At 56.7% G+C, this 12,666-nt stretch overlaps 1 protein-coding gene across 3 annotated transcripts; it reads right to left on the bottom strand.

The window, feature by feature from the left end:
• Nucleotides 1–1,222: 1,222 nt before the first annotated feature.
• On the bottom strand, nucleotides 1,223–11,335 carry PABPC1L (poly(A) binding protein cytoplasmic 1 like). Of its 3 annotated transcripts, XM_068700578.1 has the most exons (16): nucleotides 11,196–11,335; nucleotides 10,605–10,819; nucleotides 9,675–9,868; nucleotides 9,171–9,286; nucleotides 8,297–8,436; nucleotides 7,474–7,568; nucleotides 7,069–7,206; nucleotides 6,506–6,601; nucleotides 5,647–5,913; nucleotides 5,032–5,122; nucleotides 4,628–4,753; nucleotides 3,991–4,127; nucleotides 3,591–3,684; nucleotides 3,031–3,161; nucleotides 2,156–2,245; nucleotides 1,223–1,581 (listed from the first exon to the last, which is right to left on the bottom strand). In XM_068700578.1, the coding sequence occupies exons 2-15, from the start codon at nucleotides 10,795–10,797 to the stop codon at nucleotides 2,162–2,164; spliced, it is 1,902 nt and encodes a 633-aa protein (XP_068556679.1). In that variant the 5' UTR covers nucleotides 10,798–10,819; nucleotides 11,196–11,335; the 3' UTR covers nucleotides 1,223–1,581; nucleotides 2,156–2,161. The 3 variants fall into 3 exon arrangements, 2 of the variants coding, with proteins under 2 accessions (XP_068556679.1, XP_068556680.1); XR_011101919.1 differs by lacking the exons at nucleotides 1,223–1,581; nucleotides 2,156–2,245; nucleotides 3,031–3,161; nucleotides 3,591–3,684; nucleotides 5,032–5,122 and having other exon boundaries at nucleotides 11,196–11,334; XM_068700579.1 differs by lacking the exons at nucleotides 1,223–1,581; nucleotides 2,156–2,245; nucleotides 3,031–3,161; ... (2 more) ...; nucleotides 4,628–4,753; nucleotides 5,032–5,122 and having other exon boundaries at nucleotides 5,691–5,855.
• Between the last annotated feature and the right edge of the window lie 1,331 nt (nucleotides 11,336–12,666).

Here is a 12,666-nt window from a genome sequence, read left to right as displayed (position 1 = left end):
GTGGCACAGGCACATCTCAGCTGATCCGTTGCATCTGAACAACCATTTCTGACTCAAATTAAGCAACAGAATTAATTTCACTTGTACAATTCCGTCCCAGTTATTTATATGCATAACTGATATGCTATTTACATTTTTATTTCCTCCTGTGCATCAAATAGATTTAGTCCTTTGTAGACTTATCAGTGAGATGTTTAAGTAGTACACAGTTCAGGCTGGAGGGCAGCCTCTGTAACAAAAAGAAATACTTAAGGAGATCAGAGCAGGAATGAAGAAAAGCCCCAGGAAAGAATCCCAGCTGAGCGTAACATACACCATGGAAGAGCAAAGACGTAAAGTGCTATTGAAATGCTGGAAGGAAAACAAGAGGTAGGAGGGATGAATCAGCAACGAGCTGAAGTCAGGGTATGATACAGCACAGAAGCAAGCCCAGGAGAGCAGCACCAGCACACACATTAGATAGGAAGCAGGTAGCTTGTGCTGATGGAGGTGTGCTCCTATAGACTAGGAAAAGCAGTCAAATAAGGTAAATACAGACAGCACGGAGGAGCCTCCAGGGAATGGAATTCCATTCCTAAATAGGAAGAGCAAAGCATTAAGGCCAGGATGACTAGAGCAACTGCAGCAGGCTCCAGGAGAGGCTGAGAGGGCAGAACACAGCACTAACAGGCCTCGATGCCTGTGAGCAGAGCATCCCACTGGGCCAGGGTGCAGTTATCAGTGTTGTCAGGCCCATCAGCAACTCCTTGAAATTGGTCAGGAAAACCCATGGGAGAAGCAACTTCTGATTTCCAGATTTTGGTCACAGTACCTCAAGCTGGGTCTTGTGCACCAGAACCATGCAGCGCAGTGACCAGCAGCAGGTTCTCAGTCCCAGTACTCTGCAGGCACACAAGCTCTGTTACAAAGGGAAAACTGCAGGAGGATGAAGCCTTTTAAAAGAAAATCAGAAGGGCTAGCTAGAAAGGATAAGAATTGAAGTGGATGCTGTGAAATTTGCTTAAGGTCACCCTTTGAGAGTGGAAGGATCAGGAGAACTGTTGGGCAGCAGTTTGTTTAATCCTACACAGCAATTCCTGTCCCTGAGCCAGCTCTGAGGACTGCCACCCTGCCAACACCACAAGCTTCAAGCACTAATTACAAAGCTTGGCCTGAGTCTGTCCCTCCACCTGCATGAAACACACAGCATTTGCTGCCCTTCTGCAAAGGAAACTAGCCCATGTTTTGGGGGGTGGAAGCATCAGTTCTTTATTAGTGTCAGCTACAGGAACAAGTAAAACTACAGAACCCAGTAAATGCACTAAAAAGATGACTCATCTGCACTTGCCATTTCCTGGGCAACTGAACCGGGCTGGGTTCCACGCTACATTTCACAAGACACTTTCAGAAGAGAAGAGAATTAACTTTGGAATTTTTATACAGGTGCAGGGAGGAAGCAGTAAGGTTTACAATACGCACAAGAAAACGGGGTGGGTGCATTGAAGACAGACCAGTGTCACTACACAGCCATAGTTCCAGAAGCACGGTGAGGTGGCTGCTGTTGTTCTGCCACGGCAACCTTCTCAGGACTCACTCCCAATCCTAGTTACATAAAACAAAGAACAATTGCATATGCAATTTTCAGCCGCTAGAAGAACAATTTGATCCAGACAAGAATTCACAGGTCATCTCTGAACTTGGATTAACTTGGTGTTTCCTTGTGATCACAAGTCAAAAACTTATCATCTTCAAAGGGGGAATTGCTTGCTGATGAGTCTGTCCCTCACTCAGCAGCATGCCTGGCTCTCCTGATCTATCCCATGCAGTAGCACCAACATTTTTAAAGCATATCTGCTGACAAGGTTCTGCAGCACCAGCAGGAAGTCCTAGGAGAGGTTGTGCCAGTCCCCCCGGGAGGGCAGAAAAGCAAGGTCCTTCCCTCTTCCTTCCTGGCAGCACAGGCGTTGCCCTCATGAACACAAGGGGAAGGGGGCAAGGAAAGGAGCAGACAGAACTATGCTGTTGCAGTGCAATTAAGTCTGGAAAATGGAGGATGAATCGTGTGATTTGAAGTGGAGTATTACAGCATGTACAGCCCCACTTGGTCTGCACAAGAAGCCCAATAAGCCACAGATCCTGAGCACACATCAGCTCCTGCAGCCACCCCGGCACGTACCTGGGCTCACTGCAGGAACGCCGCCGCGCCGCCCTTGTGCGACGTCTCGGTGGCCTGGTGTGCCTGGAGAACAGCCACAGCCTCCTCGATCTGCACAGAGAGCACACGTTGGTGAAGAGAGGAGTTGCTTTGACATGGGAGAGTACTGCACGGGAATGGCAGTGCTCCAGGTCTCAGTACAGCCCCCACACAAGCCCCACTTCTAGAGCATGAGGGGATTAACAAAACCAATAATAATAAATCTAAGTCTGCTGCGTCTGCTGGGACGTGGATCAGCCCACAGACCACTGCTGCCTCCTCCCTAAGAAAGGGCTGGGGCATTTCTCCTTTTCTGTTGGAGTCACAAGAGGCCAGAGTGAACTTGAGCTTCTCCATAGGCGAGGCTGCCCAGCAGCACCCAGCAGAGCCCAGGCTCCTCCAAAAAAGTACCAGCAGAACAGTGAAAGTGAATCCTGCCTCCAAGCAGCAACAAGGCAATGCAGTTGATTCCTTGCCACTGTTTTAATGGGAACCAGAAGCAAAAAAATCACCGGGATTAAAAACAGAACTAAGTAAATACCATTTCCTATTTCATTCTGGGAAGCAATGCTCACCCTGCCTTCTCCCCTTCTTGCTTCCTATCCACCTCCAAACCACCCCTAGGGCTTGGCCATGCCTCCAGAGCTGCTCTGAGCCCTTCTTGCTGAAGGCAGGCAGATGTGATCAGCCTGGGGCCCTGTCTGTCACTGTATAGAGGCAGCTACTTTATCTTTCTACAGATATTAAAAGTCCTTGGCCCATCTTCTGGGCCGCAGCCACCTCCCCTCATTTAGTGCTTGCAGCAGCACGTACTCTGCCCTTGGGACACGATGTGTTTGGGCACCGAGTGCCCCTACCTTGGCGTGCAGGGAGTCGGGGGACTCCAGGAGGAGCAGCAGCTCCGAGTTGTCGATCTCCAGCAGCATCCCCGTGATCTTGCCAGCCAGCGAGGCGTGCATCGCATGGATCAGCGGGTAGAGGCGCTCACCTGCTCCGAGCACCGGGGAGGACACCAGTGAGCACTACGCAAGACCTCCAGTGATTTCAAACCCCGTGCAAGCCCCCCTGCCCTCCCAGCTCTGTGCTCCCCTTTGCCCTACCCAAACTACTCTGCTCCCAACCCTCCCGTCGGCAGGGAGGGTTTGGGCACGTAGAGGGAAGCTGCCAGGTGAAGCAGGCACCGGCTGCAGGAGCTGGGCACCATGGAGCTCTGCCATATCCTTCCTTTTGTTTTTTTTTTTTTTTTTTTTTTGTGTGTTTTTTGTTTTTTTTTTTGTTTGTTTTTAAAGCAGCATAACTGAGTGATCCAATAAGGGTACTCCCCTTGCAGCTAAGTTTTCCCTGGTGCATTTAAGCCTGCCTGCCTGTACACACAGCCCCGTGGTCAGGGACCTCCTCCAGCAGCAGGGACACCCACCTATCATTTGCTTCTGCTCCTGAGGAGGGGCTGCTGCAAGCATGGATGCAGTCAGCGGCTCCTGCCCCTGGATATGCACAGCGGGTTCTCCTACCTGGGTAAAGCAATGCAGAGAGCAGCAATCAGGCTGGAAGCAACGCACAAGTTCACCAGCGCGCAGCAATGATGCTGATCCCTGGGTGCAGTGGGGCCTTTCACCCTTCAGAGCCACTGCTGCAAGCTCTGGCACTGCCTACTTGTACCCCAAAGCCAGCTTTTAGGAAAACCAGAGCCAGGCATCGCCTCCACGCTGCTGCAGGACCCAGACCCGCAGCCCCAGGAAAGGATCCCATCACCCCAGCTACAACCAAAGCCGCGGGGATCCCACAAGGAGCACGCCCAGGGCGCAGGCAGGCGCTACCTGCGGGGCACCAGGCGGCACGCTGCCCAGCGGCTGGATGTTCCTCACGGCTGACGAGTACTTGTACTGCGGGGCGCCCCGCGGCAGGGTGGGCGAGGAGGGCACCCGGGCACTGACCGTCTGCGTCCCTATGTTGGCTGCAAGAGGGAGGGAACAGAGGGTTAAAAACTCACCCAAATCCAGCTAACCCCCCCCCCCCACAGGCTCAAACAGCTCCCAGGACAAAGGCAGCGTCCCCAGGATGGGCGCTGCCCTCCCACCCACTGGTCTGGGCAGAGGGCAGGAGCTGGCCAAGGCACCTGCAGCTCATCCCCCCAGAGATCCCCTTGTGAGGCCACAGCTCCACGCAGCCCTGACACGAGTGGGTTTTTCTGGAGTCAGCCTCAGCAGCAGGTGAGAACCTGTGAGCACTGAGCCACGGCTGTAGCATTATATTTAAAGAACATATGCAAGGAGAAGGAGCAGCATGACCAGTCTGGTGTCACAGACCTACCCCTTTACCCAAAGACCACAACGTTCCCCAGAATTTACTGGGGACACTGCTCCAGCCCCATCACCACCCAAACTCCCCCACGAGCAGCCACGCTACCCCTGCACACCCAGCACAGGGGCCTGAGCCAGGTCCCCCCGCACTCACCCACTCTCTGGGCCGTGGGGGACACGCGAGGCACTTGGGTGGACGCCTGTCTCATGGTGCTGATGTTGGACAGCAGGCGCCGGGGCTGCACGGCAGCTCTCAGGATGGGGGTGGCTGAAGGATACGCTGCAGGAGAGATGGAGCACAGTTAGCGAGGCTGCTGGGTAGAAATGAAAATGGAAGAGATGCTGGGAAGGGGCCGTGGCTTGGAAAAGCCTCCATGGGCAACCTGAACTCCAGTGCCTGCCACCAGTGAGCCCCGCACCAAGGTACTGCCTGCTTTCCCAAGCACTGGCTTCCCGTGGCTGCACGTTTTATATTTTGTGGTGTTTTTAGAGAGCCCTCAGTCCCCAGTGTGGCCCAGCTGGCCCCAAGCACCCGTGGGGACAGACAGACACACTCACGGGGAGGCCGGGAGGGCTGCGCACTCCAGCGAGTGGCAGGGCGGACGGGGACAACTGGGCTGGGGCTGTAGAAAGTAGCTCTGGTTTGTGGCTATGGAGGGAGAACACATTATACTGAAGGTGATCCAGGAGCTGAGCCACATCAGATCAGCCCAGAGCAGCATCTCAGCTGCCACCACAGACAGGTGAGCCAAAACCACGCTTTGTGGCATGCCAAAGCATTTTTAAAGATCTTGAAGATCTGCTTCCAGTCCTGACAACTGCATTTCCTCCAGCACATCCACTTATCTCCTCCCCACAGGCTTTTGCATGCCTCTAACCCTTCTCCCTCCCCTCATTTCATTACTGGGCTCTTTCTCCACACTTGAACCTTCACACCAAACTTCTCCTTGGTGATCCACCAAATACCCAGCCCGTTGCTGGTGCACCTCAAGCCAGCCTTTCCACAAGCCCTGCTGCTGACTCGGCAGCTGGGCACTGCCAGCAGCCAGCACACAGGCAGCTCTGCACAAAACAGAGACGTGCTCCTGGACCTGCCCGCCCACCTCCCCCAGCACACGGCAAATCCGGGTCCCCAAGCAAGGCTGCCACTGCAGGAGGGGAGCAGGGACTCACCTGAGGGATGGGGGGGAGGAAGTACCCCGGAGGGGGCTGGAAGGAGCCAAGGAGAGGGCCAGGCAGGGCCCTCATGGTGGCTAATCGCTGCATGTACTGGTTGGTGAGGATTGCTTTCCGCTCCTCTTTCCTTTGGGCGAGGGCGACGTAGAGAGGCTTAGTGCTGACGATCCGTCCGTTCATTTCAGTCACGGCCTTGGTAGCCTCTTCTGGGGAGGAAAAACATACAAAGCCAAACCCTTTGCTGTGGCCACCCTCTGTCATCACCTAAAATTGGATTAGAACAACACAGCTGAGTCCACACATCGGCACGGCCACCCGCAAAGCACAGCAAAAGTCAGGGACCCCCCAGCACCCACACCCAGGGTGGGACGGGTCAGCACGGGGTGCTCCCAGGGCTACTCACAAGGGAAGGGTACCCCAGGGGAGGGGAGGACACAATGGGGTGAAACCCAAAGATTTGCTAAATGCCAAGGTCAGTCTGGGCCAGCCCAAGACCTGCAACCTTCCATGGGGTCTGTGCCAAGCCCTGCAGGACCCAGAGATGCTTTGGCATCTGCTGCTTGCTCATGGGCAAGTGAGGGTTGCACGTTGTCACGTTAGTGCAGAACCACGTGAAGCAACCGTGCGGTATCAAGGATCCTCTTTTCAAGGGCCACATCCTGCACTTAGCAGGGCTGGGAGAACTCAGCAAGGCTACAAAGTACTTGCTGAATCAGTAAGCGTTGGGCACAAGTGACACATCCTTCACGCTTGGCTTGAGATACAAGCCATCAGCAGGGAGCTGTAACTCAACAGGACTGTCCTGATCCCTTCCCAAGGGCAGAAGGTGTCAGCCAGCCCAGCCCTGGTCCCTCACCTTCGCACTGGTGATGGTGCCGTAAGGAGAGAACTCCTTCCTCAGCCGCTCATCATCTATCCCATCGTCCAGGTTCTTCACGTACAGGTTGACGCCCTGCAAACGGGCAGAAAAGCAGCTTGGCCTCCTCCAGAAGGTACAGCGGGCTCCCAAGATTTACAGCAGCTTTTAAAGCTGAGGTTTTGTCAGCGGCTTAGCCAGGAGGTGGGACAACCCAGAAATACTCCGGTGAGATCAGTGACTTGGAGAGGAGCCAGGGCTGTGCGTGTGCTGTGCCCACAGGAGAGATGCCCCGAGCAAAGCGGGGCTCAGGTCACTGCTATGAAGTTGCTCCAAGAGCTCAGGAAACCTCTTAATTCCCAGACTAATATTTTATTTCTGGAAAAAAGCAGGCCTGTTTGTTCACCTGCCAACACTACCCCGTGTTTAGCTCTCTCCTCTTTGCTGATACTGCTTCCCTGGACATTAAGAACAGTGACTGGAGCCCCATATGGGTACTTGCATCTGAAAGGGCACATCCACGGTGCGGGTCCCTCAGCACGCAGCGTCCCACTGCCCCTTACCTGGTACCTGCTCACTCGCTCCTGCTTGATCTGCTCAAATTTCCGTTTCAGCTCGCTCTGCCGCTCCAGCCGCTTCTGTGCCCGGCCCACGTACACCACCCGCCCGTTGATCTCCTTCCCGTTCATGTCAGCCACGGCCTGCCAGCAGGGAGCACGGCTCTGAGCACCACAGACCCCAGCCCCACCACGAGCAGAGCTCCCCAGGTGAGCGCAGGGCAGGGGCTTTGCCCTCACAGGGCCCCCAGCGCAGGCTGGCCCTCCCGGGTGCTGCCCATCGAGGCACCCACGCTGGCAGCCAGGCCAGCAGGGCCAGCAGGTTCCCACCCCAGGACAGGGAGGTCCCAGCAGGTGACCGGCTGGGACAGCCGACCAGGCTGCCCACTGCCCCAGCGATTTGTTGCTTGCCTTCTGGGCTTCTTCATGCTTCTCAAAGTTCACAAACCCAAAGCCCTTCGAGCGGCCAGAGCTGTCCATCATGACCTTGACGCTCAGAGTCTTTCCTGCAAGAGGGAAGGAGAGACTGTGCTGAAACAGGGCACCCCCCCAGGGCACAGGAGCAAGCAAAGCCACCAGGAGACACCAGCACAGTGACAGCAGTCAAGTGGCAGGAGGAGCTGTGGGCTCCCTGCTGCCACACGGGGCGGCCAGCACAACCTCTCCCACCCAGGATGCTGCTCACATTGCCACTGGCTTTTTGGGTTCTGCGGCCTGTTCTCATCTCCCTTCATATATGAACACACACATTGGGTTCATACGAAGGGCATTCAGATTAGCTGAAAATGGACACTGGAGTCCACGAGCCAGCACAGCACCAAACCCTGGTGCAAGAGGCATCCTCCAGGAGCAGGCTGACCTGGGAAAGCCACTCTTGCTTTAAATTCAGCCTTAACATCTCTTATTTTTGTGGCTCCTATAACAAGTATGCTGTTTTCAAGACAGTTTCAAAAACAAAAACCAAAACCTGAAAACCCACAACACTTATTTGGAAGGAAGTGGCTCCAAAAAACAGAGAACACCTAATAGCATCCTCTGTCATTACAGGAAAGTGCACGTGACATCCTGACAACAAGTCACTGCAGTCCTGTGGCCGCACGGTGTTTAAGCAAAGCGGATCACAAGAAGAGAAGGGCTCTGTATTCCAGCCAAGCATTCTCCCCACCTACTTTGGGGTTGCACCAACTCCAGTTTACCAGACATCAGGATATTTGGCTTCAACAACCACACTCACCGAACTTGGAGAATATTTCCCGCAGTCTGTCATCATCCATGTCATCCCCAAAGTTCTTGATGTAGACGTTGGTGAACTCCGTTGCCCTAGACCCAAACTCTGCGTCGCGCTCTTTGCGGGATTTGAAGTGGCCAACAAACCTGCAGGAATTAAGCAGGGGCCCATGAATTCCCCATGCCCTCTGCAGAGGGAAAACAGAGGCATCTGTCTTGATAAGGGCCAGGAGAGACCCTTGTGCTTCAGGCACCACCTGGGCCACCAGTAAACCACCAAGTGTTTCACACCAGCACCTCCAGACCCCACTGAAGCAGGGTGAGCACTAATACAGGCTGCACCCCCATCCTGGGCACAGCCAGGGGTATCACCCCAAAAAAAACCCAGAGGATGCCACGACATTTCAGCTCTTTCTCTGAGGTTATAACCGAGCCCTTCAGGAAGCTGCTTGCCTCCACAAGAAAGGCATGTATGGAAGCAGCCCACAAGATCTGAGGTGATGCAATGTCAGAGGGCTGGAGAACAACCCAACCTCCTCCTGCCCCAGATTATCCGACCCTGATAGCGGCGATCAAGGACCAGTCCTGCTTTGCGGGCATTCATTACACTGCCTCAGCAGTAAAACACAGCCCTGGGGCAGGCTCCTTCCCCACCACCAGGAAGGGCTCAAAACCACGATCACGCTTCCATCAGCGCAGACCACAAACGACTCAGAGCTCCGGAAAGCAGAGCTGTGCTGCTCAGCCGGGAAGGGAAGAGAGGAGACACCGAGGGCAGGAGGCAGCAGCCTGAGCAGGGCACGTGTTTGCTCACAAGCACACATCAGGCTGAGGGAGGAGTGCCACAGCAGGCCTAGGGACGCCCCTCCTCCTGCACTTACACCTTGCGGTCGTTGAGCAGCATCCCGTTCATGGTCTTGATGGCCCGAGTTGCTGCCTCCTGAGTCTCAAAGTGAACAAAGCCATAACCACGGGATCCGTTTTCATCACAGACCACCTACAACAGCAGGGCAAGGAGAAATAAATAAATTAAAAAAAGTAAAAACCACAGATGGTAGTTTGCTCCCTACTTGCACACAAGTAAGTCTCACCCGCCCTCATTCCCAGGGGTGTTACCCTCCCTCCCCTGACACCCCACTCCCGCAGCAGCAGCGTGGTGTTCAGGTTGCAGGTCAGGGACCACAAGGAAAAGAGAGGGGCAGGTGCAGGGAGGAAAGGCACCCTGTCCCCAGGGGAAACACAGGGCCTTGTGGCTTCCATCCAAGCAAAGGGCGGGAATTTAAAGCAAATTTAGGAGGAAAAGCAGGGAAGTGAGTTTCAGCTGACCAAGAACCTGGGGAAGCTCTGCAGCAAGCCCCCTTCACAGCACAGCCACAGACTCATACCTTGCAGGACAGGATGTTCCCAAAGGCCGAGAACGTGTCGTACAGGGCTTTGTTATCAATGGAGTCATCCAGATTCTTGATAAATACATTTCCAACCCCTGATTTCCTGAGCCCGGGGTCTCGCTGGGACCACATGATTCGGATGGGCCGGCCTTTGATCACCTCAAAGTTCATGGTGTCCAGGGCTCGCTCAGCTGGCAAAGAGGTGAGCACAAAGGGAGAGAACAATCACAGAGATGGACCTCCTTCCCCGTCCTACAGCACAGGAATCAGAGGACAGAGACAGACACAGGAATCGGGGACACTGCTGGGCACCTCGTTAAGCCAAACGAGGCAGGAGGCCTCAGCACATTCCAGAAGCACCTGGCAGCAGAGCATTAATCTCGCTGCAAGCTTGAGTTTGGCAGATACCCAAGTCATTTACTGGGTAACGACTCTGGTCTCCAGGGCAACTAACCCAACACCTCCCCATCGCTGCTGCCTCCCTCCAAAATAAGTCTCCTTGCGGGTAACTCTGCCATTCAGTGCTGTATTGCTGTGGTCAGCGGGGTGAAAAGGCCCTGCCTGACAGCATGGATATTGAGAAGGGGACCTTGCTTCTCCTTGGCACGAGCCAGCAGGGCAGAAGGGGTTTCAGTGCCCTTCCCCGTGAGCTCAGGGCAAAAAGACTCTTGCAATTCCCTTCTTCTCCCCTTGTACAAACCCAAAGCCCTGCTGCTGCATCAGTTCCCAGTCCCTGAGATGAGGACTCACCCAGCCCCAGGAGAAGAGAGCACAGACCGGGGTTACCTGCAACCAGCACCCATCCTCAGCAGGACACCAGCAGCCCTAACAGCTGACACATCCCACAGGCACCTGCTGGCCCCGCTGCTCCTCCTGCACCGCCCCAAAGGCACAAGGCACCCCTCGGGACCACCCTACGGGGCTCACCATCCGCCGGCTGCTGGAAGTTGATGTAGGCATAGCCCAGCGAGCGGCGGGTGGCCACGTCCCGGCAGACTCGGATGGACATGATGGGCCCGGCGGGCGAGAACTTCTCGTAGAGCATGGCTTCGGTCACATCTGGGTGCAGGTCCCCCACGTAGAGAGAGGCTAACGGGTAGCCGGGGCCGCTGGCGTTCATGGCGTCCAACTGCAAAGATCAGCTGCGAAGGGAGAGAGGTCTGAGGCACACAGCGGGGGGCTGGGGCTGGGCAGCCCTTCCCTGGGGGGAGCAGCCCCAGAGCAGCACACGGCGGGGCGCGGAGCTGTGAGGAGGCAGCAGCCAGCGCTGGGACCCCCCCGAGAAGCAGAGCTCCGAAAGGAAACAGCTCCGGACCCCAAACCCCCCGGGAGCACCAGGAGCCCCGCGGCCGCTGAGGGGAGAGGCAGCGGGGGGCAGCCCAGGGCTGAGGGGGGGAGCCCGGGGCCGCGAAGGAGCCGGGGGAGAGGCGCGGCCCGATGCCCGCGGGCACGGAGGGGCCGTGTGGGGCCGCATGGGGCTGGGTCCCCCCCCGGCCCCGGCCCCGGCCCCTCACTCACACCGAGCAGCTCCGGCAGCTCCGCTGGCAGCGCCGCTCCCGCTGCGGCTGCCGCCGGTCCCCGCCTCTTCCCCCCGCGGCACCGGGGGCGGGCCGGGGCCGGGGCCCTCCCCGGAGCCTTCCCCGCCCTCCGCCGGCTCCGCCCGGCCCGGCCCGGCTCGGTTCGGCCCTGAAGGGGCAGCCCCAAACCCATCCTGCAGCCGAGGGGGGTGGGAAGCCCAGGCGCGGGGCTGTTCGTGAGGCGAAGGCCGTCACCACACGAGCTGGAAGGAGGCAGGGGTGAAGCGACGAGCCCAGCGCCTGCCCCACACACACAAACATCCCATCCCATCCCATCCCATCCCATCCCATCCCATCCCATCCCCATCCCATCCCATCCCATCCCATCCCATCCCATCCCCATCCCATCCCATCCCATCCCATCCCATCCCATCCCATCCCATCCCCATCCCATCCCCATCCCCATCCCATCCCATCCCATCCCATCCCATCCCATCCCAATCCCATCCCATCCCATCCCATCCCATCCCATCCCAATCCCATCCCAATCCCATCCCATCCCATCCCCATCCCATCCCATCCCATCCCATCCCATCCCCATCCCATCCCATCCCATCCCATCCCATCCCATCCCATCCCATCCCACCCCATCCCACCCCACCCCACCCCATCCCATCCCATCCCATCCCCATCCCATCCCATCCCATCCCACCCCACCCCATCCCATCCCATCCCATCCCATCCCCATCCCATCCCATCCCACCCCATCCCATCCCACCCCATCCCATCCCATCCCCATCCCATCCCATCCCATCCCCATCCCATCCCCATCCCATCCCATCCCCATCCCCATCCCATCCCATCCCATCCCCATCCCCATCCCATCCCATCCCCATCCCATCCCATCCCCATCCCCATCCCATCCCCATCCCATCCCATCCACGCTTCTGCCGGGCTCGGGCCTCGTGGCCACGCTGCCTGTGCCACCTCGTGCTGCCTCCAGCTGCAGCCCTGCTGGGTTTCGGGACAAAAGGCGATTCCTGCGCCCCGGCACTGCTCAGCACACCTCCCACCAGCCAGCCCGAGGGGCAGCGGCAGCACAAGTCGGGACAGAGCTGCACTAAAAGGTTTTCTGGTGGTGTCCCACGCTGAACCGCCTCACCCAGGGTCAGACCAGCAGTGCCAGGAACAAGAGGGCAGCGGCACCACCTGGATCAGTGCAAACATGCAGAGCACGCCCAGACTCCCAGCGGCTGGGCCAACCTTCCCCAAAAGATGTAATTACTTGAAAAACACCCTCTAACTCATCATCACTGGAGACCAGTCTGCTTGAGATTATTACCCCTAAAGAAGAGTAGATGTTATCTGAAAGAACCAGCGCAAGACCAGTGCTCTTCAAGCAGCCGGCAAGGCCCAGGATTTTTCCTTTTAGGAGCTGACAGTGGCATTGGCGTGAGTCAGGCTGGGAGTCA

The sequence above is a fragment of the Anas acuta genome, chromosome 16, assembly GCF_963932015.1.
Source record: "Anas acuta chromosome 16, bAnaAcu1.1, whole genome shotgun sequence".
In the NCBI taxonomy this organism is placed as follows: Eukaryota; Metazoa; Chordata; class Aves; order Anseriformes; family Anatidae; genus Anas; species Anas acuta.
Note: the sequence above shows the minus strand (reverse complement) of the source record. Positions and strands in the feature narration are given on the sequence as shown.

What these genes read in the sequence shown, in the direction of transcription:
- PABPC1L (XM_068700578.1), bottom strand. Translation starts at nt 10,797, where the DNA reads ATGAACGCCAGCGGCCCCGGCTACCCGTTAGCCTCTCTCTACGTGGGG. An exon ending in CCCCACGGCCCAGAGAGTGG is followed by an intron (nt 4,128 to 4,627) that starts GTGAGTGCGGGG and finishes TCCCTCTTGCAG; the next exon opens with CCAACATAGGGACGCAGACG. An exon ending in TGCCGCCTGGTGCCCCGCAG is followed by an intron (nt 3,685 to 3,990) that starts GTAGCGCCTGCC and finishes TGCTTTACCCAG; the next exon opens with GTAGGAGAACCCGCTGTGCA.